The sequence below is a fragment of the Bacillus rossius genome, chromosome 2 (genome assembly GCF_032445375.1).
Source record: "Bacillus rossius redtenbacheri isolate Brsri chromosome 2, Brsri_v3, whole genome shotgun sequence".
NCBI lineage: Eukaryota > Metazoa > Arthropoda > Insecta > Phasmatodea > Bacillidae > Bacillus > Bacillus rossius.
Window position 1 is genome coordinate 79,839,994 of NC_086331.1, and position 27,707 is coordinate 79,867,700.

The 27,707-nt window shown below is 37.9% G+C and overlaps 1 protein-coding gene across 2 annotated transcripts in view; it reads left to right on the top strand.

Annotated features, from left to right (window-relative positions):
• LOC134529400 (hydroxyproline dehydrogenase-like) overlaps positions 1-27,707 on the top strand; it is a 151,972-nt gene that overhangs the window by 46,253 nt on the left and 78,012 nt on the right. For both annotated transcript variants that reach the window (XR_010074560.1, XM_063363434.1), the window contains exon 6: positions 17,110-17,261. Coding sequence is in view for 1 of the 2 variants with exons in the window: in XM_063363434.1 (XP_063219504.1) it covers positions 17,110-17,261 (152 nt within the window). In the remaining variant the exon portion in view is untranslated. The remainder of the gene's footprint in view (positions 1-17,109; positions 17,262-27,707) is intronic.

The following is a 27,707-nucleotide window of genomic DNA, read 5'->3' on the forward strand; positions in this document are numbered from 1 at the left end:
TTTCCTTTTACGAGTCCACCGAGTTACACAGATCGCCTACACACAGACAATAATCCACACTCAACTTAAAAGTCAGAATGTAGAACCATCATAAACAAGAATTATTGAAATATATCTAAATATAACTCAGAACTGTCATAAGTAAAAACGATCTTAACTTAGAAACACAAATCTTATAAATCCTTAACATAGAATGGTAATAACTTGCAAATGCGTAACTTAGAAATACCTCATCGAATCACATACCTTGGAAATGTTATAACTCAAAAATTCAAAACATAAAAAACCCAGTTTTCAACTGTCATATTTTAGAAACACACAACTTAGAACTATCACTAGCTAGAAACATGTAACTTAGAGCTTAGAACTATCACAAGTTAAAAACACATAATTCATTACACAATTGTCTTAGGTTTTCTAAGTTAAGACCCCACTCCACGCTGACACATTTGCATTTTATTCTTCCCTCGTCTTCTTCGCTAGAATTCCAAGACACGCTGTTCCCACGGCGTGTTGCTTGGCAACTCTCGAGTGACCTCGAGTGGATCACTTTTCGTCAAAGAATCATTGCCACGCGTTTTTCTTCAGTTTCATTTGTTTCGTGTTTCTTCAATTCTTAATTAGTTTGGTAAATAGAAATAATTTCTAACTAAAAATGAATAGTCAATGAATCGGACAGTAACTATAAAGTAGCGTGGGGCTAAGCAGTTTATGTAGTTGAGTGGTGAGTTTTGACTAGGTAAAAGATGAAAGGCAAGAGCGTTGGTTTGTGGTGTCACTGATTAAGAGCAATAAAAATTTATAATACTACAGAAACTAATAAAATAAGTATACGATAACCGTTTCTGGCCCTGGAGTCAGGAGCTGGGATTGTGATGCCCCATACGCCATCTTGGATGACCTTGGCCTTTGACCTTGAATTTCAGAATTTACCGGAATTAACCAATATAGACTCGGAATTCACCAAGAGGACACACTGAGAAAAACCAACATATGTACATCTTTATCTAAATGTCCATTCACAAGGCACTATTTTGCAATACTTCTTTAGGTTTTTCTCAGTGTGCTTCTAGTTTTTCTTGAGATATCAATCCACTGTGGAATTTTTCCATTCGAGACTTGAGATATATTTAAAAAAATAGTCTTTTGTTTCGTGAATTACCGTTACAAAATCAGAACTTGTATTTTTATCAGATGGAAATCAAACAAAAAAAATTCTCAGTGGATTACTATGTCTTTAAATAGCTGAGAAATACTTTTATGCTAGACGGTTCTCCTTCCCTTTGTGGACTAGCGAAGCCCTCCTTCTCTTGCGAACGGAAGAAAGCATCCCGCATCGCACACATATATATATATATATATATATATATATATATATATATATACATATTTACTTCAACATAGCCTGTAGCGACATTTGTTGCCGTCGATCTTGTCCGTATATTGAAAGTTAATGAGATTCCAGCTTCGAAAAAATTAAAACAAGATATCGTACTAAAGAGAAAAAAAACATTGAAGAGTTTTCTAAGACGAGACTTGAAGGAGTTGACTTTTCCACAGAATTCACTGATGGATTTTTTAATATACAAGTTGAACTATTAAATACTAACACTGGAAACAATAGCAGAAATAGTTTTACAGAAAATAAGAACACTACAGAATAATTTGTAGCTAGCAAGACAGAAGATTGTGATGAAGCTTTGAGACAAAAATGTTAAACATTATAAAATAATTGGAAATGACAGTGCTCATGGTAATGATGATGGTGATGTTGATGATAGCTGGGATTGTTACAGAATTTTTTCTTTTGTCTTAACCAAAGCAGATAGAAAGTTAACCATTCTCAATGCTACCATTTTTGTTACAGCAGGTAAACAGGCTCTGTGTACCATTTATGTTACAGCCTTGTTCATTAATTACCATTTTTGTTACATTGAAGCAGTATAGGTAAATCAGATTACGTATATAAATAATAGTATTAACAATAAACTTTGCTGTAACGGTGGATCTTAAAGTTTCACAAGGATATGAGAAATGAACAGAAACAAGCTGTGATTCCGTCTGAATATAATTACTCCATCTTTATTTATGGAAAACAATAACAGATATTAAAATGTGTTAAAATACATTTTCAATTTCATGATTAAAGAGCTCTCATATATATTTAAAAAAATATGGTCCCGCCCTAAATTAGATTATAAAAGGTTTCATTAAAAATACAAATATGTTAAAACTATCCCAGTTTATATTCTTAACGTCCAGAACGGATGTTTTATATGATTAATTTATTCGAACGTAGAAATTTATAGAATGTTCCAAAAAAAAAGGTTTATAAATACTGTAGCACCGGGGGTCGGTGGTTCTGTGCCGGAAATTAAGGTATTTCGGCACTTTTTTTTTAAATTGTTATAATTTTAAATTATTTTTGGAAATTTTATATTTCTTTATAATTTGGTTACAAAAGGGTGATTTACACTTTGTTAGGCTGGTGTACTCTATGTAGTTCAACTTTTCTGCAGTGGACCGAGGCACATTTTCTAAGGGACCAATCTGATCTTTTGCAAGTCTAAGACGTCGTTGGCAGCCCGTTTGACATTTCTCCTGCTTACAGTCACGTCCGGGGTTTGTAATATTAATTCCCTACATTACTAAAATTGCATAGAGCAGCTTCTGGCCTGCAAGCTCTATTTCTTAGAGACCCGCTGAGACTAGCGAGTCTCGGCACGAACGAGTATCCCGTGGACGCTCGTTCCCAGCCACGTTGCGTTTTTTGTCCACTCTCCCCCTCCCAGTCCACCACCCTGGTTCTGAGAATTTTGCCCTGGATCATTGGCCTGACGTGAAGCCCGCCAGGCAGTGCCCGACTTCAAGGACGATTTTCCATAAAAAATATATGTGCACGATGGACCACACACGACATCTAGTGGCCGAAATCTTGTCACCAGAGAGTGGAGCTAACGCCCGCGACACCTGTTGGCGATATTGCTAACCCCCCCACCCTTCTATCCCCTTTAGGCCACCAGAGTGCAGCACCGGCTGCACCATAAGGCCCTCTGCTTCCTCCTCGCGTCCTGTAAAAGTCGATCCTATGTAGCTTTCTGTCCCCGCTAGTAGAGAGTGCAGTGGGCGCCTCCTCGACGAAACAACTGAAGGTGCAGTTGCGCTTCACCTCGGTCACCTCCGGAAGTGTTCGGTCCAGAGCCGAACCTTCCCCTTCTTTTTCCCTAGGGCCGACCGCCCATTTTAATTAGGAGCTTTGTCCGCCATCGCGACACTTTTGATTTCGGCTACTCACCGCGTCGTCTCGGCGTCTCCTCTGTTAAGAGGCTTTTTCGCGGCAACGACGAACTCGTTCGAATAAGGAATGTAGTTAGCTGTGTTAAGGAATGTGATCCCAGCTTCAAAATTCAGTAGTAGCCAGTCAGTTGTAGTAATTAGAAAACAAGTCATGTTTTAGTTTAAAGTTTATTAATTTTTTATCTTACTAAATGATGATTTCTGCCGCGTCATCCACGCAATTCTCGGTCCGCGCCTTTCGGATGTCGGCGCGAGACATTTCCTGAGCCCAGGAGATACACCATGTTTGGTGAGTTACTTCGGTCTAGTTTTCCTCCCCGAATTCCCGTTTGTTGGCCTTTTCGCGCTGACTGTGTTTGACTGTCTGGAAGTAGGTCTAATTTGTTGGAATTTGGCTTGTGTTTCCGACAAGGTCCAACATTTGGGCGCCGAAATTGCACCCATCATGTTGTCCAGGACCTCCAGTTTCATTTCTCTCTAGAAGAGCTTCCTCCCGGTCAGATGTCCAACTTGAAGCCCTGGGTGATATCTAAAATATAACTTCTCCCTACAAGCAACGAAAGAACTTACATTAATTAATACCAGCGAGCAGTGCCATAGAGAACTTATCAAATAAGAAAATGTGAAATTGTTACAGTAATCAGTGGACGAACCTAACCTGCTATAAAATGTCTTTTTTGTTGTTAACAGTATAGTATAACGTGTGTTAATCCTATCGGGCTGGCCCTCCTTTTTGTAACTTATTAATACCATTTTATTGTGAAACCAAAACAAAGGGAAAACAGATTTATTCAATTCTTTTTAAATAAACCAGGAAACCTATAGACCAATCTACTTATGTAGTGTTTATTTATTTATCATTTACCTTTATCTATTTAAACGATCCACTAGCTCCCAAGTTGCTTGTGTGCAGGGAGTATAAAATTGTCTTGTTCACTACCTCGTGCCACCTCTGGTAATACTTGTATTTTTCTTTATAATTTTGCTCAGCTGTTTCCTAGGTTTTTTTTTATTAAATTAAAATAATATAATTTTAGGGCACGAGGGGCGTATCAGTTCGCTGCCCGTAGATCAGTATTCAACGTGGGGCCAGGGCGCCTGTTTGTTGAAGAGGAAGAGCGTGAAAATGCTAATTCTGGATCCTAGCTCTTGGACCCTGTCTGTGAACAGTCCGAATCAAACATGATCAGAACTAGTACACAGACAGTTAGCAGACTGGGCAGAAAAATCCCGCAAAAGATAAGGGGAGGTTGGGGAATAATGCTGATAGCAACTCACCAGGCAGGGAAGTTGGCTTCTAGTTTCTGATGCGTCGCCTGTCCGGATCTGGAGCTCGCGAATACGTGGCAGGCGCAGATGTTTTCATCATTTCAAAAAAATTATTTAAAAGAAATAACTATTATTATTTGTACTGTACAGACGGATTAAACTACTAAAAGAAATTTACAGGGATAGCATCCCTTGTCTAATCGACTACATCGTCGGTTGCGGCCGAATGGAGGTCTTGTAGTGCATCTCGTCGATCAGCCGATAATCACAAACAGTCCGTCTGGAATCGCGACGCGAAGTGTCCGCGGAGGAGCCGCGTCCCGTAATTAAAAGTAATGCTCAATCCAAAGTTGGTGGGGGGGGGGGGGGGGGGGGAGAGACTAGGGCGTCCGGACCGAAAGGTTCCGAAGTTCCCCGAGTGGGAATGACAAAAAACTCTGACTTCGATATCTCGAAGTTGGTAGCACTGGCCGATTTTAGCGCTACCTGTTGAGGGGTGTCTGAAACAAAATAGGGATCGACTCGCCCGAGACGTTTGCTACAGCCTGGGGCTAATGGCGCAGTCGGTGCTACTCGCTGGCGGCCTACAAGGGAAGGTAGCTGGGAGATTAGCAAAGTCGCCACCAGATGTCGCAGGCGTCAGCTCCACAAGCTGGCAACAAGTGAAGAAGTTACTATTTCTGCTGCTAGATGTCGTGTGTGGTCCTGGCGGGGTTCACGTCAGGGCAATGATCCTGGGCTAAATTCTGAGAATTCAGGTGGGTAGCTGTGGGGGTGAGGGGGTACAAAAAACAAAACGGGGCTGGGAACGATCATCCTAATATGACTTTCGAGGAGTGAACCTAAGATGTATGCGTGACTAGAAAAGCTATGGTAAGCTCGTCTCTGAGAATTGGTAACAACTCGTCCAGAGCTGTTGTATGCAGTCTAGTCATGCAGGGAAATAAGGTTACAGGCCCCGGACGTGACTTTAAGCGGGAGAAATGACAAATGGGCTGTCAACGATGTCTTAGATTAGCAAAAGATCAGATTGGTCCCTGAGATAATGTGCCTCGGTCCACTGCAGAAAAGTTTAACTTCATAGAGTTCACCAGCCTAACAAAGTGTCAATCACCCTTTTGTAACCAAATTATAAAGAAAAATAAAATTTTCAAAAATAATTTAAAATTATAACAATTTAAAAAAAAAAGTGCCGAAATACTTAATTTCCGGCACAGGATGCCTGGAATGATGCCGTTGACTATGCCTGAGACTAATTATAGTAATGATGACTCTAGTGATTGGAAAAATACTAATAATTGACATGTAAGGAAGATGGTAGCAGCAGAAAAGATTGATTACACATCGTGAAAATATCCAAATATTTTGGTCGACAATTTGCAAAATGATTAAAATTTTTCCGTTTTTATGTCATAATCTATACTTCATAAAATAAAAAATATAATTTTGTTAATTTTATATTTATTTTTTTAAGATAACCTAACAAAACCATTAAGATGAAATAATTGTGATTTTTATTTAATAGCATTCGTACATTCCTATACATGCCTAAAGCATCAATGGAATATATAAAGCATTAAAGACCAGATTATTGGAGTTAACATATATAAATAATTACATATATATAACAGCTTAAACCAATGTTGAAACATCAAAGAACGAAAAAAATAAGTGTTTTGCATGTTGTCAAATGTTATTCCTGCTTATAATTGTTTTGATTTCCAGTCTGTAAGATTTGGAGGATACTATGAACTGTAGGATGTGAGTATATAAGTATTCGTTGGATACTATGCTTAGATGAGATTAGTACAATACAGTGTTAGGATTGTTGCGATAAACTACTCGGCTGGGATCAGTAGCATACATCAAAAGATCAGAAGAAAACATAAATAGGTTGAGCTTAGTAGAATACATCAAGTAAAGAAATACTGGGATATTACATTTCGCTGAAATCAGTAGAATACAATGATAGAAGGTTGGATGAGATACGACAGAATACGTTTAGCAGGATACGATAGGATACGATTTGTAATATACAGTAGATTAAGATCAACAGGATACGACAGGATACAATTTGCAGGATACGATAGGAAACGATTGGCAGAATACAATAGGATAAGATGTGGTAGGATATGATTAGAAGGATATGGTTGGATACGATTTGCAGAATACGATAGGAAACTATTGGTAGGCTATGGAAGGATCCGATCCAGAGGATACAATTGGCAGTATATAACAGTATATGATAGGATACGATTGGTAAGTAGTAGTATGTAACTGAGCGCCCGAGCGCAGGCTTTAAGGAGCAGTGCTGAGGTGTTGACCGTCATCTTGGATTTTTGACGGCATGACAGCCATTTTGGACTCAAAAATGATTTTTAATGACTCAAAATGATTTATAATCACTCAAAATTCCTAAAAATGTCCCGTTTTCGAGGGAAAAATTATCGTTTTAAGGGAAGATTTCCCGTTTTGGTCGTTAAGAATGCCAACAGCTTCGAAATTCCTAGAAACGACTTAAATTCCCATCTACAGACTCCGATAAGCCGCACCTTGGATTATGATGCCACCGTTGCAATTTCCGTTACGGCCGCCAACTTGAAAATTTGTAATCTATACTAATATTATAAAGCTGAAGAGTTTGTTTGTTTGTTTGTTTAAACGCGCTAATCTCAGGAACCACTGGTCCAATTTGAAAAATTCTTTCAGTGTTGGATAGTACTGTTACGTACGTTGGGCTGCAGGTAAACACTCAAAAATTAATAATTAAATTAAGGCCTTGGAAGCGTCAGCCCAGAAAACAGAACAACAACAATAATCACAGAGGTGCCCAGACGTCGTACAAAAGAATTTTATTTATAACCTCCTATAGGAACTCTAGGAGGCTATGTGGATCGAGGATGAATAATAATGAAATAACAAGACTGTTGGTTTGATTTATATAACTGCCCTTTTACTAAAATAATTTACTTAGTTTTTTTTTGTTGTATCTTCTTATTCCACATGTATTAAAATATATTAATCACAAAAAGGAGGGCAACAAAATACATATAAAAGTAAAACACCCATACCTCTTGAACTTAACACTGGTTTTAAGTGAGCTCGCAGGCTCAAAAGAAAGAAACAATTACATTGTGTTTTTAATTTTCTTTTCAAATGAAATTTAATTATATCCTGTGTCCTGGCACCGGAGGTTTCGGTAGATTAAAGTCCAGAAGGAATCATTTTGTGTAGAAAGTTGTATCTCGACCGGAGAGGGGAGAAAACTTCTGACTGCATGAGCCCAATCACGGACTGCTAATTTGGCCGTGAAGTTCCATTCTAATTTTGGGTCTTGAAGCTAATCTTGCAGCTAAACTTGCAGCTAGTCTTTGGAGCTCAACTTGGAGTAAACTTGTAGCTAAACTTGGAGCTAAACTTGGAGCTAAACTTCGAAGCTGAACTTGGAGCTAATTTTGGATCTGAACTTGGAGCTAATTTTGGACCCCGCCTGCAACCAAAGTGCCAAATTACTTAGACTGGTTAACAGGCGGCTAAGCCTGGGCAAGACTATGCCCAGGGAAAGGCAAAAAAAGTTGGGGAGGGGAGGTATGACGACCACTTACCCAAAACAGCGGGGTGAAGTCATGTAGGCTGGCTCCGGGAGCAGCGAAGGCAGCTCCCGGGACGGAAGTTCGCGGTAGTCATGATGAGAGATAATGAAATAAATTTAGATTAGCAAAAAACTATTGCGGGTAGCAAAATTTAAAAATAAGAAAATTGAGGCCTCTATGCCTTGACGTTGGCGACTACATGACGTAGTGTCGAGTCTTGGTCGAACAACAGAGATTGACTCTCGCGGATCGCGACGCGTGGTCCGCACAGACCAGATGCTGCCCGCCGAATCATCGAAAATTGGCGTCGGGGCACCTAATTAAAGAAAGTAACTGCCCCCATCCAAAGAAGGGGGGGGGGGGGAGGGGGTGATTGCCCAAAGGTGTCCGGAAATGCCCGAAGGGGTGAAGCAGACTGCAAAATGCTCGCCGCGCTCTCACGCGAGTCGCCGGCGAACTAAGATCGCAATCGCACTGCGATTTCTGCCAAAGTCGATTATGACAAGCTGTCTCTTATGGGAGGGATGAGTTGTGCGCTCTGGCGGTCAAGATGAGAACCTGCCTGGAGGGTCACCGAAACGTCCGCTAGAGAGCACTGAGCGCGCTCGCGACCAGCGCACAGAGCAAGGTTAGGGATTTTTCCCGCCGCTAGACTTCACTGAGGGCTCTTTTTGACAAGGGCGAATGTCCTTGAAGAGACAATGTCCCCACCTGGGTTCACTAGGGGTCTATGCTCCGAGTGGAAGTTCTTGTGAAGCCACAGGTGGGAGATGAGGGGAGGGGGTCTAAACTTGCTAAGTCGCCTGGGAAAGGCATCGTGTGGACTGTCCCGAGGCGTCGCCCAGGGCTGTAACATAGTCCAGTACGTACTGCCAAAACCCTTACTTATGCTTGCCTCCGAGAAATGAAATTTGCTAGCAGAGGGCTTGGGGTAGCGTTCGCTAGCACGAAAAGTCATTCTGTTACAGGGAGAAAACGTGATGCGAACCGCGGCCGAGATGCAGCGATAGCCAATCGTCAGCAAACAGTATCTAATTGAAGCCTGCGAACAAGCGCAGGTGCACTGGGTTGCACAAGATTACGTCGGAGTGTACAGTAATGGAAACAAAATTAAATTAAATTAAAAATGCAAATTTATTATTTGGTTTCCTTCTTTAAAAAGTACAAATTAATTTAAAATCGTACATTTGTGCCTGAAAGTGGCACTGAAATGGCACAGTACATTTATCGAGGAAGGCTATAGGCTATATTGTACTTATTATCAATAACATTAGGGATCCTTACTAAAAGTCCAATTTAGAATCAAATGCGTTGGAGGGGGTTAGATACAACAAGCAGTACACGTACGAAGTGTGTGTTGACAATGTCGCAGGCGCATAGAAGTTTATTTCCTATTGCCTATTAACATTGTTGCCACGCACTAGATGCCTTATCATTCTTAATTTTACCATACAAGTAAAAAACACCAGTGTGATATTAACAACGAAACAATCAGTACCCTCAAAAGAGTTAAATTAGTATTCAAATACTTTTTAACACTTTAAATCGCAAACCTAAACTATTTTTTTTTTCCTCTCTCTGTGTTTAATTTGTTTTTTACATGCCCTTTTTTTCAAGTATATATATTTTACAGACTTGAAACTTCACAGTAATGTTCCTTATGTTACGCAGGATGACATTTTCCGAAAATTAGATCCCATGGGTGGTTAAAACCAGGCAACAGTGGGTACTTTGTCTGCATGAGAACAGGATTTTGCATTGTTCATGCCTTCTGCGTCTCCATGGCAACGGGCATCGCGCGGCAGTGGCGTACCCACAAGGAGGGGCATGTATAATGAGCGGCGCAAGAGTGATCTGCCTGTAGACTGCCGTAGCGAAGTACGGGTACATCAGTTGTACGTTGCGTGCACGAGTCGGGAAACCATCGGTGCTATTCATTTTCTCTCGGGTACATTATACAGCATTGTAATAAATTTTCACTGAATTTTTTTTATTTACCATTTCTGTAAATGGGATATGTGGCTTAATTTTTTTCCACTAGTATAGCCGTGCGAAGCCGGGTCGGGCAGCTAGTTATTATGCTATAAATTTGGGGGGAAAAAAATAAAATTCATAAAATAATTTAATTAATCAAACTTAAATAAAAATATTTAAAACGCGCACTTTTGTCCTTGGTTCGAACCTGGTGAAGTCAACAATTTAAGAAATAAAATTATGTTAGATCCTTCCTCCATGGAAGCTACTGACCGACTGACATCACACCACGAATGCCAAGTTATCTATTTATCGCCAGCTATTATGACGTCATGTCTGCCATTATGTTTTCATCTGCTGGAGGCCACCATCTTGTTATCGTCTGCTAGAGTGTGTTACCACATTTTTAATTTAATATTTATCTGCTAGAGTGCAATATTCTTTATTATTACTGAGGAACCCACCATCTTGAAATTTGTATGCCACCTTGGAAATTCGTTATTATTTAGCTAAAATGTCGGTAAAAAATTCATAAAATAAATTTGTAATTAATATACTGATTTATTCGATTAGTTACTGTCCCTGGTTCGATCCTTGACCGATGGATATATTTTTATTTTATGTAAAAAATACTAATTTAATAAATTATATTCAAAATCCTAAAATTAACCTAAGTGCCACATAAACCAGGCTTCAGTAAGTCGTCATGACCGTCATCGTGAAAATTCGTAATAATTAACCTAGAAATTTGGGAAATAGTTTTAAATTCCACAAAAAAACTAAATCATTCATTTAATGATTGAGTTGAGGACTCATGTCCTTGCTTTGATCTTTGAACGTTGCAAATATTTTAATTTTATGTAAAAATACTTATTAAATAAATCATGTTCAAAATCCTAAAAACAGCTTCAATTACTCTACTACCAGCCTCCCATAAGCCGATATCTTGGAAATGGGTAGTTATATAGCTATAAATTCGAGAAGAATTACAAAATTCATCAAAAAAATTCACTTATTGCAATTATTATTTGTGCGATGGATTTCCGTCCTTGGTTGGATTCTTGGCAAGTGATAAGGATAACTATAGCTTAAAATAAATTTTATTTTCTGTTTCCCATTACCTTTCGTTAAGTTTATTAATAATTAAATCTACAAAAATCATTAATAGACAAAAAAACTGTCCAGCGAATTATAAACGCTGCTATGCCTTATATGAAAGTTTAATTTTTTGATACTTGGAATACATTTCGACAATTTCATGTAAAATGCTATACGTATAGGACAAGTGCCTCAGGACCACGAGAAAAGTTCATAGACAATGCCAGTCGTATTGATCAGACAGCTCCGAACCTCATGACCATATTCGTCAATAGCTTATAAAAAAAATTTCTGCCAGTAAAGGAATATTCTTAGAACTGTCAGAACTAAAGTATCTATAACATTAATTACAAGCATTTATACCTAGGGATCTTGTTTTTAAACTTACAAGAGGACCAAGAATCCTTGAAAAATATTTTATCAAGACAAAGAGGTTTTGGAATAGTAAATATTTAGAGCTACTACAGCGATAGTAGAGATTTCACTACGCGCATAAGAAGAAACGATACACACTCAACAAAATAAAATAAAACACTGAATATTCAGTACACACATTACACACACATGAAACGGAATGAACAAACTGTACACAAAGTACACACAGGACACGGAATAAACATACAGTACACACAGTAAACAGAATAAATGCACAGTACAAACAGGAAATGGAACGAACAATATAGTACATAAGGGAAACGGAATGATCACACAGCACAAATACACACAGGAAACGGAATGAACATACAGTACACACAGGAAACGTAATGACTACACAGTACACACACATGACACAAAATGAACACACAGTACACACAGTAGACACGGAATGAACACACAGTAGACACGGAATGAACACACAGTAGACACGGAATGAACACACAGTAGACACGGAATGAACACACAGTAGACACGGAATGAACACACAGTAGACACGGAATGAACACAGTAATCATGTAATTAATACACAGTACACACAAAATACACGGAATGAACACACAGTACACACTCAGGAAACGGAATGAACACACAGTACACACACAGGACACGGAATAAACATACAGTACACACACAGGACACGGAATGAACACACAGTACACACACAGGACACGGAATAAACATACAGTACACACACAGGACACGGAATGAACACACAGTACACACACGGGACACAAACTGAACACACAGTACACACATGAAATGGAATGAACACACAATACACAAAGTAAACACAGGAAACGGAATGAATTTACAATACACACAGGAAACAGAATGAACATGCAATAGACACACATGACATACAATGAACACACAGTACACACAGTAGACGCGGAATAAACACACAGTAGACACGGAATGAACACACAGAACCCACGGAATGAACACACAGTACACACACAGGACACGTAAGGAACACACAGTACACACAGGAAATGGAATTAACATACAATGCTTATAGGAAACGGAATGAACACACAGTACACACATACCGCACACGAATGAACACACAGTAAACACACAGAACATGGAATGAACACATAGTATACACACAGGACACGGAAAGAACACACTGTACACACGGTACACACAGGGAACAGAATAAACACACACACAGTACACCCAGGAAACACAGGAAACGAAATGAACACCCAGTACACACAGTAAGTACACACTGTGGACACAGAATGAACACACAGTACACACAGCACACACAGCACACACACAGGACATTAAATAGGTATGTAATACAAACATTGAACATGCAGTAGCATGAACCTTGGCCTAGAAATCATAATTCGTGAAATAACAACAATCACTTTTAAAATCTTTCATATAATTTATTATCTTTATTAATACACATGCCAGTAATACAAGTCATTATTGTATGTAGCTAGCTTCCCTCAGTTCTTTGAGTATGAAGGATACTTCTTTGGTGTGCGAATAGTTTCATGCACAAAGCGAAGCATGTAGAAGTCTAACTTGTCAATCAATATGTTAGGATCTTCCCATGATAAGTAATGAATCTCTTCTGCTGCCATCTTCCATGCATTTTTATTGTAAATCCTTTTTATATCACTTTTATCCCAGCGATCATCGTAAGTTTTTTTGAATAATTTGATTTATTATACGTTTCTATCGTTTTGCTCTCACGACTTCTACACAGTCTTCGATATTGCATTTTTTAGGTGCTTCGGCACAGTCTTCGATCGCGTCACTAGCTTCAGAGTCACTGTCGTCATTTCCATAGAAGTCAGCGTCTTCACCTGAATTACTGTTAAATTCGAAATGGTTGACGTAGAAGCTTACCTATCGTCTAAAATCCTCCTTTTTAAGTGTCCATCATTATTCCAAAGTATGGAGGATCTACTTGATATGGGCTTCATTGTATTTTCACTTTTCACGGTGATGACACTTCCATTAGTTTCAGTCTTCCTTAAACCATCAGAATCATTTAATTTAAGTTCTTCGTCACGATCGGGAGAGCTTACAGCACACTCTTCCTTAGTGTAGTATCTTTATCAATATTCTCTATCCCGTAAGTGGGTTTAGCTTTACATGTTCTACCGTGTTTTTTAAGCTGTCAATTCGTGTAACAACCTACTACACCGATGATAGCTTTTCATTTTGCGTAGTGGGTTTTTTAACACAATCATTCATATCGTGACGTCTAGCATTCCATCTCAGGGTAAAATTCTTGCTGCAGTATCTACAGCAGCGTCTTCCGATTCAGATTCAGACGCAGATAACAAACCAGGATGCATGGTAGCTTCTGTGACTAATTTTAGATGCAAAATGAGAGTTTACAATTGGAACAAATACTTAAATATATATTTTTTTTCAGTGAATTTTATTTATCTCATAAAAGATACTTGTCGCAAGTAGTTCTAGTATTCAACAACAGATGACGCCACGTGTTGCGTAGTGGTCAATATTATTCTTTTTTATGTGGGATGCAGGATGCTCTCTTGCGATCGCAACAGAAAGAGGGCTTCGCTAGACATCAAGGAGAAGGAAGTTCGTCCTGCATTATAGCGTTTCTCAACCGTCTTATCACATATTATTGGACTGAGTGATTATATTTTTGTTTGAATTCCACCTGATAAAAATATTATATGTGCTGATTTAGTAGCAGAAATTCACTAATTATGTGTAACACTGAATTAAATTGCATGAATCATTCTTTAAAAAATGTAAAAATATATTTCATTCAGAGATCGATTTCTCACAAATAACCAAAAGCATGTGGTGATACCACAGGAATGACCAGAAGCACATTGAGAAAAATATCAATATATTGGCAGAAATAATCAGAAACACACGGAGAAAACTAACGCAAGTTTTCCTTAACATCAGAAAATCACAGGAAAAAAAATTAAAACAATTACAAAATAATTATTTATAATAACAAAAGTAAAAAATTACAAAATTACAAAAAATGTAAGTTTGTTTTAGAACTATATCCTTCCACAATAAAGGACAAGTTCACAAGCTGGCAGAATGTTTTGTAATTATTTAAAAAATTTTTAGACAAATCGAAGTCATAAGATTTTTATTTATTAGAAATGAATTTATATAATTTTATAATAAGGGTACTTATAAGATCACAAATGCCGCAGAAAAATAATATAAAGTAATTAAAAGAAGCAACAAAGTAGGTCCAAAATGTAGAAGTACCATCTCAAGAAAGGTTAAGAAAGGAACAAAAATAAGAAGAAAAAAATCTAGAAAAAACTTTGCTAAACAAACAAGAAAAAAAAATGAGTGCAAAACGAAAAAGTTATAGAGAATTTCAAATATCATGCCGACAACGAAATAAAAAGTTATGACAGGCTCAGGAAAGGTAACTTTCTACGCATCTCCTATTGGTTCATTAATATGTTCACATTTCTTTGCGAAAGCAGTGTTTGAATTTAAAATATCACTTCCAATAGTTGAGGTAAAAAGGTGCAGTGCAAATATTATTAACTTGAAATAGACTTGAAAATATTGATTCAGAAAGCTCTAAATATCTTTTTCAAATATTAAGAAACTTATCGAATGTCCCTAAAAAATAAAGTTGTTGAATTTTATAATCCGGGCAATTTAAGTCATCAGGCTCTTGGAATAAGAGATGCAAAGCCTGTGAACGATAAGAAAACTTTAAATTAAAACTGATTTTAAAACATCAATTGGTTTCCAAGTGTGAGAACCCTGAAAGTAAATAAATAACACTGTCGTTCTACAGGATAAAATTATGTTTATTTATTTTGTTAACATTTATTGTATGTCAAAAGAGGTATTTTATGTACTTAGTCACACCCGTTACAAACTTATGTCAATGCCATAATATTTAAAATTGGCATGAAATTAAACATCAAAAACAGTTTTTTTTAGAAATTACTGTACTAATTTACTCATCATACATAAATGTTATAACAGAAAATTAACAATAAGTTTACAGATTTTGGTTAAATGTTTTCAAAGACCGGTTAGGTGTAGGTCAGATACGTAACTGGGTCTTTTAAAGCAATTATATCTGATACAAAATCATTTATTTTAGTTTAAATAACATAGGTAATGTTTTTTCTATTTCCAGAGGTGTTTTGTATTAATAACAATATTTTATATATTTTTATTGATTTTTAATATATACTGTAAAAAGTACATTTGTCACTTCCATTACAGTGTAATGGACCTAACTTGTTGTTAAAATAATTTATTAAAACCAATCAGAGCAAGTAGTTTGAATCCACGATAATCTTTTATGCTACTATGATTACAGTACGAATTGGGGAAGGTAGGCGCAGACTTCAGTCTGAGGAGCGAGCAGCGGCAACCATCTTGATTTCCGGTGAACTTGACCAACCAGTAAATTTTTCTTTTAGTTTTTTGATGTAAAAATGTGATGGCGATATCAAATTTCACTCGGAGTATCGCACTTAAGTCGTGGTGCCAAATTCAAGATAAAGGTCAACGCCACCGGAGTCCTAAAGGGCGCCTGCAATTGACGCGCTTCTCGCTCCTGAGCCTGAAGCTTGCGCCTGAATTTCCCAATTCACACTTCTATGTACAATTTAAATCTTTAAAAATTACTGTTTTTTGTGATGTAAAGTAGTGTGATGATGTGGTTGATTATGTTATTTATGTCTAAAATGAAGAATTTGTAGTTGTCAATTAACTCTTAGTTATTTAACATTTCTACTAAATAATATTAATTAAATTTAATAGTATTTAAAAATATTTTATCCATAAAGATCATGTTGTTTGATGTAAGTTTACAAATGTCAACATTTTAATAGTTTCCTTAATTTCATAATCTCTTATATATTTGGTTTAGAATATTACGCAAAAATTAATTATTCAACAAATATTTTAAATCTCAATCTTTAATACAAATTATCGAAACTTTCAACGAGAATCTAAATCAGTTTGTTTTTCATACCAAGATATCTTCTACATAAAAAATTGGAATAAATTATTATAGTGACCAATTGTTCAGTCAATACAAAAATATAATTATTTGGCATACACCTTAAACGACATAATCCACAATAGTATTATTTAACTGATTTTTATTATTGAAGGAGGTCAGTACTAATATTACTTATCTTAAAATTCTTTGAGTTCCCAGGATTTGAAAGTTATAAATGGGTTAATACATGCAGATCGATTCTTATACTCACTGCATAAGGCCATTATTCAAAACAAAGAAAAAACACTTGTGAATTTTAACCGGTACTTAATTAACGTTTTTATTTACTGTGGTTGTATGAAATTTAGTCTTTTTATACTGATAAATATAGTACACTAAATTTCCCCTTAAAAATTTTTATAATAGTCCCGATTACATCGTATTAATTATATGTCAGATTCATATGGTAGACATAATTCACATTCGCAGGTACATCAGCGTCATCGAAAGGCCTTCATCTACTTGTAGACGCAGAGTGGAGTTACGTTAACCCGGCCTGCAGTCTCCTTACTTTGGCTATGATGGCAAACTTCAACCGTCATTCACCTGCAGTGGGAAATACCTACCAATGCTATTTCAATGTAAGTATTTCGTGATGCTCAATATTTGCTTTAAATACATATATAAATATTTACATTATTTATATATATAGCTACTTATTCATGTCTTTTTTTGTAAATGAAGTGTATTTTGTAACTACCTACTTGTTTGGTAATAAGGGATAAGACCACTGGGATCACTAACTAAAAGAAAGTAGTAACGTGTTAGGTAAAGACTAGACAACTAGAGTGAGTGAGACTTGGAAAATCTGGGAACACTAAGACTGAATGATAAAGATTTTCACAAATAACTTTTAATTTTAAATTACTGATAAAGTTCAGCAACAACACAAGGGAACGTTACAGGTAATTAAATAGGTAGTCCACGCTGTCCTCCCACGCTGGGCACCAATTCACTCAATAGTAACAACACACACAACAATCTTCCATTAAAACCCTGTTATTATATGAGAGCATATCCCATAAACCTCTAACAATCTCTACAGTCAGTCACCATATTAGCTGTTTACTAAATTCACCAAAAAAATAGGCACTGCAAATAAAATTTTATAAACTGGTTATATATTAATAAATTATTTTATAACAATAGTATAGTTTGGGGGCTCCGGCGCCAGGATTTGAGGCAGAGGAGCCATGAGCCGGGTCAATGACCGATTGCTCTGACGTCTCGACGGTCATTTTGGACTCAAAAATTCCTCAAAATTCATCAAAAATGACTCAAAATGACTCAAAATGACTCAAAATTTCCCGTTTCCGAGGGAAAAATTCCCGTTTCGGGAGAAATTTACCGTTTTAGTCCTTAAAATTATCAGTGGCTAGAAATGTCCATATTAAGACTTGAGCATCAATGTCTACAGCCTCCGATAAGCCTCTGACGCCATCATGGAATATGTCATCATGGAATATGACATCACAGTTGCAGTTTCCGTTACGGCTGACATCTTAAAAATCTTTATTTATTAACCAATTATAGTAAAAAAAATTTTAAATTTAATTAATAATATTTTAATAAAAATTTTTTTAAAAACATACACCTACGACATGAAGCTCGAAGACCTCGGTTCGAACCGGGTGAGGTAAACAAAAATGGCGACCGATCCTTCCCTCATGGTGGCTGCTGGCAGACTGACCCCACTACTTTGTTCATAGCATATAAATCGTCAGCTGGTATGACGTCATATGCGTCATTTTGAAAATCCGTAACTTAAATGCTAGAAATTCGGGAAAAAAATCCAAAATTCATCAAACAATTAATTCACTAAAGTAATAATAGATTCGATTAGTTTATATCCTCGGTTCAATCCCTGGGCGATTTAATAATTATAAACTTTATATGAAAAATATCAATTTCAATAAATTATGATGAAAGTCCTAAAATAAGCGTAGTTTCCAAGTCAACCATCATCCTATAAACCATTTGGACCACCAGATAAAAATAGTTTAATTAAAAATACCAGAAAAGGGTCAGGTTTGAGAAATAAAGCACCGCAAGTTATTATACAAACATAATATTTATTACATAATTTCTATTTTACTACAGGAATACTTGCGAAAACCAGCAATCTTATAAAAATTTAGCCCTACATAGGCATGAAATGACAAATCCTTATCGCCAATCGGTTTATACTAAAGAGGGACCAACCAGAACCTTTACAGACATAGTCATCCTCTTCTTGACAGAGTTTCTGGATACCGTGTCAACAGTTTGCTTCACATCGTCAGAATTGTAAATTACTGCAGCCGATGTCTTGAATGAACACTTCTCAACTTTGTCATCGAATGGATATGACTTTTCATATGTACAGTCCAACCACAAGTTATATTTCAAATGTCCGTTTGTTGCTATGTCATCAGTAAGCTGATTGATTACATTATGTCTAATATCGTCAAGAAAAAAAAATGTCTTAGGGTGAAAATGCTCAATCGGCTCCAAATGCTGAATCAGCTCCAAATGCTGAATCAGCTACAAATGCTCTAACAGCACCAAAGCTTCAACAGCTCCAAAGCTCCATCAATTCCAAATCTACAACAGCTCCAAAAGCTCCAAATCTCCAACAGCTCCAAATGCTCCAAATGCACCAAATCTCAAACAGCTTCAAAGCTCCGACAGCTCCATCATTTCCAACAGCGCCAATAGCGCCAAAGCTCCAACAGCTTCAAAGCTCCAACAGCACCAAATGCGCCCAAAGCTCCAACAGCTCTAAAGCTCCATCAGCTCCAAATCTCTAGCATATCCAAATGCTCCAAATGTTCCAAAGCTCCAACAGCTAGAAAGCTCCAATTGCTCCAACAGCTCCAAAGTGCCAATAGCGCCATAGCTCCAACAGCTTCAAAGCTCCAACAGCTCCAAATGAGCCCAAAGCTCCAATAGCTCCAAAGTTCCAACAACTCCAAAGCTCCAACAACTCCAAAGCTCCGACAGCTCCAACAGCTCCAAAGCTCCATCAGCTCCAAAGCTCCAACAGATCCAATGCTCCAATTGCTCCAACTGCTCCAAAGTGCCAATAGCGCCAAAGCTCCAACAGCTTCAAAGCTCCAACAGCTCCAAATGCGCCTAAAGCTCCAACAGCTCCAAAGCTCCAACATCTCGTAATGCTCCAAAGCTCCAACAGAGCCAAAGCACCAACAGCTCCAAAGGCTCCAAAGCTCCAAAGCTTTAACAGCTCCAACAGCTCCAAATGCTCCAAAGCACCAAAACTCTCACAGCTCCAACAGCTCCAAATGCTCCAAAGCTTCAACAGCTCCAAATGCTCCAAATGAAACAGTGCTCCAACAGCTCCAAAGCTTCAACAATTCCATAAGCTCCAACAGCTCCAAAGCTCCAATAGTGCCAAAGCTCCAACAGCTCCAAAGCTCCAACAGCTCCAAAACTCCAACAGCTCTAAATGCGCCCAAAGATCCAACAGCTCAAAATGCTCTTGAGCTCCAACAGCGCCAACAACTCCAAAGGCACCGAAGCTCTAAAGGTCCAACAGCTCCAACGCACCAAAGCTACAACAGCTCCAATTCTACAAAGCTCCAACACATCCAACAGCTCCAAAGCCCCAACAGCTCCAAATCCTCCAAAGCTCCAAAGCTTTAACAGCTACAAAGCTACAAAACTCCAACAGCTCCAACAGCTCCAAATGCTGCAAACCTTTAAAGCTCCAACAGCTCTAAAGCTCGAACAGCTCCAAAGCTGCAAAGAACCAACAGATCCAACAGCTCCAAAGTTCTAACAGCTCCAAATGCTCCAAAGCTCCAACAGCTCCAAATGCTCCAACAGCTCCAAATGCTCCAAAGCAAGCTCCAAAGTTTAATAGTCATTGGCTCCATCATTCTATGACTCCAACAGTCATTTTGCTTCAAAGCTCCAATTGCTCAAAGAGCTCCAAAGATCCAATTGTTTTAAGTGCTTTAATTCCCGAAGTGCTCCATCTGCACCATATTCATTTGGCTCCAGTTGATTTCAATGACTTTTTTTTATCGAACTTGACATGATTACTTGCATGATTTTATTAGAATACATTTTGACTGTCAGTGGTGACGATTTTTACACCTTTAAGTTATAACTTTTATTTAGAAATCATATTTCAAAAAATGATAGAAACCATTTTGAAAAAAAAAATTTCTTCAAGTTTATACACATGCATTTAATTTAAGCCATTATTGTATGTAGCCAGCTTCCCTCAGTTCTTTGAGTATGAAGGATATTTCTTTGATGCTCGAATAGTTTCCTGCACAAAGCGAACCATGTAGAAGTCTTAGCCTGTCAACCAATATGTTAGGAACTTCCCACGAAGTATAATCAATCTCTTCTGCTACGTTCATCTTCCTTGCATGATTATAATAAATATTATGATCTCTGGTGTCTTCCGTTTTAACACCAACCACAAGGTCACTTTCGTCATCGAGCCAGTGATTATCACCAGCTTGATCAGGATAATTGAATTTATTACGACGTTTCCATCGTTTTGGTCTAAGGCCACAATCACAGTCTTCGTTCTTGCCTGCTTTAGGTTCTTCAGCACAGTACTCAATCATGTCAGCCTCAGATGTGTCACGACGGTCTTCAATCATGTCAGCTTCAGATGATTCATCACAGTCTTCAGCCTTGTCAGCTTCAGGTGGTTCTCCGTCTTTCACATTTTCATGGAGACGACTATATATTGGTGTAAATATCTTTTTCATTTCTTATGAGGTTACTACTTTGTTCGTTTATTTTAAATGTTTATTATTTTCGTGATCTAGAACAACATTTTTAGCATTAGCTTTTTTACATTATTCGTAATCATTATTGTCGTCTAATATTTTGCCTTCGTTCCTCTTCCGCGATGTTGTAGCCCAGTCTTCATTATCTTTATTCACCTTAGTTGTACAGGTCATGCAATGTCTATTAAAGTAATATCTTCTACCAAAGTATTTATGACACTGACTGCAATTAAATGTTTTTTGACAAGGACCCAAAATACACTCGCTTCTCTCATGTCGTTTAGCATTCTTTCTCAAGCTAAACACCTTGCTGCAGTATCTACAGTGATGTCGTTTTGATACAGCTACAGACAACGGACCAGAGTACATGTTAGCTTCTGCGACTAATACTAAGAGTTTTAATTTAAAACCATTACTTAGATAGAATTTTTTAAATATTTCGTCAGCGAGAGTTAAGTTATCTCATGCAAAGGAACTTGGGTAAGTTGTTCTGCTTTTCAAGAACAGATGACGCCACATGTTGCTTGCAGGTAAATAATATTTATTTCTTTTATGCGGGATGCGGGATGCTCACTAACGATCGCAAAAGAAGGATGGCTTAGCTAGATTCCAAGGAGAAGGAAGTTCGTCCTTCCTGTTAGTGTTTCTCAGATGTCTCAGAGTTTTATTATTTTTTGACTGAGTAATGATTTTTTTTTACTCCACCTGATAAAAATATTGCAAGTAGTATAGGAAAGTATTTCCGGGCCCTGGCTTCTGGCTGTGGATTGAGATTGTCGGTCAGCCATCTTGGATTGTGGCGTCACGACAGCCATCTTGGATGAGCGTAACGGGACACAGCGTAACGGGACACAACGTAACAGGACAAGTATATCACGGCGGCCATCTTGGATCCGCCATCTTTAAATCGAACGCCCCACTCATGATGAAATTTTCGTCTCTGTCGCCATATTGATTTTTTTATGTTCCACTGGAGGCCGCCATCTTGGATGCCATCGGCTTTGTTTCAGTTGTTTGTTTCTAGATAGTGCCAGCATCGCTCTTGGCTTTTTTCTGTTCCACTGGAGGCCGCCATCTTGGATACCGTCGACTTTGTTTCTGTTATTTGTTCCTAGATAGCGCCAGCGGCGCTCATGTTTTTTTCTGTTACGCTGCAGGCCGCCATCTTGGATACCGTCAACTTTGTTTCTGTCGTTTGTTCCTAGAGAGCACCATCGTCACTCTGTCTCATCACGTAAGGTCGATGTTCCATTACCTACCAGAGCTATTATGGTCCTTATCGACATATTAAATTTAATTTTTTATGAAAAATATAATGGAAATGCTGTGATTCGAACCATCGCAGCTCTGATCTCTAGGTTGGAAAACATACGCCTTTAACCGCTCGGCCATCGAGACATTTACCAGACTGAGAATTAAATAAGGTATATAAAAAAATAACATGCATATTTGGACATGTAATTATTTTTAAGTTAAAGTAATAATAGCACCACCTGTTCGAGACAAAACCACCATCTTGTATTAAGATGTAACTGTTGCAATTATCGTTATGGTCACCATCTTGAAAATCCATAATTTTATGTTAGAAAATCGGGAAATTTTTTAAAAATCATTAAATAAATAGACAATAAATATAATGATAGATTATATCGACTCCCGTCCCTGGTTCGAAACCGGTGAGGGTAAAAAATAAAAAATGGCTACCGATCCTTCCTCCACAGAAGCCACCTACAGACTGATCTACCGTCACCAATACCAAGGTTCATATATCGTCAGCTGATATGATGTCATATCCGCCATCTTGTCTTTATATGCTGGAGACCACCATATTGTTTTCGTCTGCTAGAGTGTGCTGATACCATGTTAGTATAACTATCTGGTCACCACACCTTTGACCTTGACTTTGAAATTTGACCTTGAATTTGAACTTTGACCTTGACCTTGAACTTTGACCTTGACCTTGAACTTTGACCTTGACCTTGAAATTTGACCTTGACCTTGAAATTTGAACTTGACCTTGAACATTGACCTTGACCTTAAACTTTGACCTTGACCTTGAACTTTGATTTTGACCTATATTTGACCTTGACCTTGAAATTTAACCTTGACCTTGAACTTTGACCTTGATCTTGAACTTTGACCTTGACCTTGAACTTTGACGACCTTGAAATTTGATCTTGACCTTTAAATTTGATTTTGACCTTAAAATTTGACTGTGTCCTTGTCGACCATCATGGACCCGACATTTTATGTTCAGTAGATGCTACCAGGAGCTACCACCTGCTGGAGTACGCCATCTTGTGTGTGTACTCGTATTATAGAGTACATTTCCATCTGGATAATTTTATTCTAACCCGCTACAGTGCAGTAATCATTTATTACCAAGGTGCCCCCGCCATCTTGAAATTCGGCCGCCATCTTGAAATCATGTAATAATGTAGCTAGAAAAGCGGGAAAAAATCCAAAATTCATCAAAAAAATCACTCATTAACTTACATATTGATTCGATCCGCTCCTGTCCTTGGTTCGATACCCAATCGATGCATTAATGTTAGTTTTATGCAAAAATAAATACATTCAATAAACCACGTTGAACATTTTTAAAGAGACTTTAAATCCTCTACTACCATCATCCTATCAGACATCAAGACCACCATATTGGAAATTCGTAATTGTAATGCTAGAGATTCGGAAAAAGTTCAAAATTCATTTAATAAATTTGTAATCTATATACTGATTGATTAGATCGACTAAGGTCCTTGGTTCGATCCCTGCCCGATACAAATCAACTTTAATTTTAAAAAAGTACCAGAAAAGTGTAAGGTTCGAGAAATAAAACCACCGCAAGTTCTTTTTAAAAAACTTTTATTACATACATACTACACTACTACAAGTACAAAAAAAAATACACAGCCAAATTACTGAAGCCTTTTGTATTCCTCGATTCAAACAGTCTTCTTAATGGACGAAGTAAGTCTTTTACATGACTTTAAATGTCTATCCGTTCCGTTCATCACCGCAGCCAGAGACGGACGGAAGTTCATATCACTTATATATATAGGCTCATCAGCTGGTACAACACATGAGTCAAAACAATAACCATGTTCATTATACTCACACTTAACTTTCTCGGAACATTTTTTATAATGATGATGTAAGCTATCGAGACGTTAAATTAGTTTATTACATTTTATACACTGAAACATTACTCTTTGAGCATTATTCTGACAGCTGCTTCTTTCATGTCTGCGCGCATTTGTAGGTTTAGTAAAAGATGCGCCACAATATTTGCATTGATGGGCTGTACGCTCTGCATGAATTGAAGTCTGGAATGCAGATAATGAAACTTCAGCTGATGGTGGAACAGCACATATCGAAGTCTCCTCCAGTGTTGTCATCGGCGTTGCCAACGGGATCTGTTCCAACATCGTCGGCGCTGACGTCATGGTTCCCGCAGTCGATGGTACAACCTCCATCGAGTTCGTAGTTAAAGTCGTTAAAGATGCCATCGAAGTCTCAAGAACAGGCAATTACACGACTTATGCACCAGAAGAAACAAACTAGGTGATCCTTACACCGACGATGTCAGTAACAAACTGAGAGTCCTGCTGTCTAGGTCTCGCTTATATACATGCACCGTATGGATTAAAACGCTAGTCAAATCAAGAACCATTTACAATAATACTAGAGTCAAAACAACGTTAAAAATAGAAGGACCATCAACGAAAAGGCAGCACATTTGGAAGCACCCACAACGAAAAGCAGTACATTTGGAAGCACCGACAACGAAAAGGCAGCACATTTGGAAGCACCGACAACGAAAAAGCAGCACATTTGGAAGCACCGACAACCAAAAAAGCAGCACATTTGGAAGCACCGACAACGAAAAGGTAGCACATTTGGAAGCACCGACAACGAAATGGCAGCACATTTGGAAGCACCGACAACGAAAAGGCAGCACATTCGGAAGCACCGACAACGAAAAGGCAGCACATTTGGAAGCACCGACAACGAAAAGGCAGCACATTTGGAAGCACCGACAACGAAAAGGCAGCACATTTTGAAGCACCGACAACGAAAAGGCAGCGCATTTGGAAGCACCGGCAACGAAAAGGCAGCACCATCATCAAAAAGGCCGCACATTTGTCATTGGCTCCAATATTCATTGGCTCCAATATTCATTGGCTCCAATGTTCATTGGCTCCATTATTAATTGGCTCCATTATTCATTGGTTCCATCAGTCTATTGATTCCATCAGTCTAGTGACTCCATCAGTCATTGGCTCCTACAGTCATTAGCTCCAACTGTCTTTTGTCTCACCAACTCCAAATATATTTTTGCTAGAATTCTACGAGTCTAAGAGACTATGAGGCCACAAGGCTACGAGTATTAAAGGATCTAGCTGGTTACGAGTTATACATAGCTACGTGACTGCATGGCTAAAAGACCGCGTGGCTACGAAACTACATGTATTTGAACCTACAAGAATACAAGTCTACTCGGCTCCAACTACTCCAGCAGCATTATGTTATTATATTGCATGACTACTTGTTTACGTAGCTACAAGTCTACGAGGCTACTTGGCTACATAGCTACAATTATACGAGGTCCCAAGACATCATGACTATGCGACAACGAGCCATGAGTTTACGAGACTACACGACTACGAATCTTCAAGTTTACGAGGCTGCGAGGCTACAGAGCTACGAAGCTTCTAGAACATAAGTTTACGATACAGCGAGGATACAAGACTACAAGTCTACACGAGTACTTGACTACGAAGCTACAAGTCTACAAGGCTCCAATTGCGGCATCTGTCTTCGTCTGAATTTTCTCTTTGGCTCCAATTGCTACAGCTGCATTATGTTATAATAGTACAAGGCTACTTGACTACGAAGCTACAAGTCTACATGGCACCAATTACGGCATCTGTCTTCGACTGAATTTTCTCTTTGGCTCCAACTGCTACAGCAGCATTATGTTATAATATTACAAGGCTACTTGGTTACGAATCTACACATCTACAAAGCTCCAATTATCGCATCTGTCTTCGTCGGCATTTTCTCTTTTGCTCCCACTGCTCCAACAGCATTATGTTATAATATTACAAGGCTACTTGGTTACGAAGCTACACATATACAAGGCTCCAATTATCGCATCTTTCTTCGTCGGCATTTTCTATTTTGCTCCCACTGCTCCAACAGCATTATGTTATATGATTCCATGGATACTTTGTTACGTAGCTACAGGTCTACGAGGTTCCAATGCATCATGTTTACGAAGCTTCCAGAACACAAGGTTACGAGACTGCGAGGCTACAGGACTACGAAGCTTCCAGGACACGAGGCTACATGGCTACAAGACTACATGACTCTAACTGATTGCAATAGCATTATTCTGTGGTGAGAGTTAGGTTATCTAATGCAAAGCAAATTGATGCAAATAGTTCTGGCTGTCATCAACAGATGTAGCCACGTGTTTCTTGCAGGTAAATATTAATTAGTTATTTTATGTGGGATGCGGGATGCTCACTAACGATCGCAAATGAAGGAGGGCTTCGCTGGACATCAAGGAGAAGGAAGTTCGTCTTACATGTTAATGCTTCGCTGATGTCTCATGGCATATTATTTGACTGAGTAATGGTTGTTTATTTCTTTAATTCCACCTGGTTAAATTATTGCTAGTGTCAATTTATTATCAGAAATTCACTAATTAAATGTAACTCTGAATAAAATGACATGACTCATTAAGTAAATATCCTTCATGTAGAGATCGATTTCTCACAAATAATCAGCAGCACTCGGAGAAAATCATTAGATGTCAAGCCAGGAATAACCAGATGCACTTGGAGAAAACCATCAAATTATTAACAAGAATAATCAGGAGCACACGGAGAAAACGTAATGACAAGAATAATTGGGAGCACACGGAGAAAACCATACACATATTGAAAAGAATATTCATGAGCAAACATAATGACAAGAATATTCGGGAGCACACGGAGAAAACCATACACATATTGAAAATAATATTCATGAGCAAACATAATGACAAGAATAATCGGGTAACACGGAGAAAACCACCACACGTTTTCTTACATATCATAAAATTACAGGGAAAAAATATTTTATAAATAGAAAATAAATAATAAAAAATTTAAAATGTAAAAAAATACAAAAATACATAAAATTCTAGCTTGTACTAGAACTCTATCTTTGCTCAACAATGAGAAGTTCACAAGCTAGCAGAATCTATTTATGTATTTTTGTATTTTT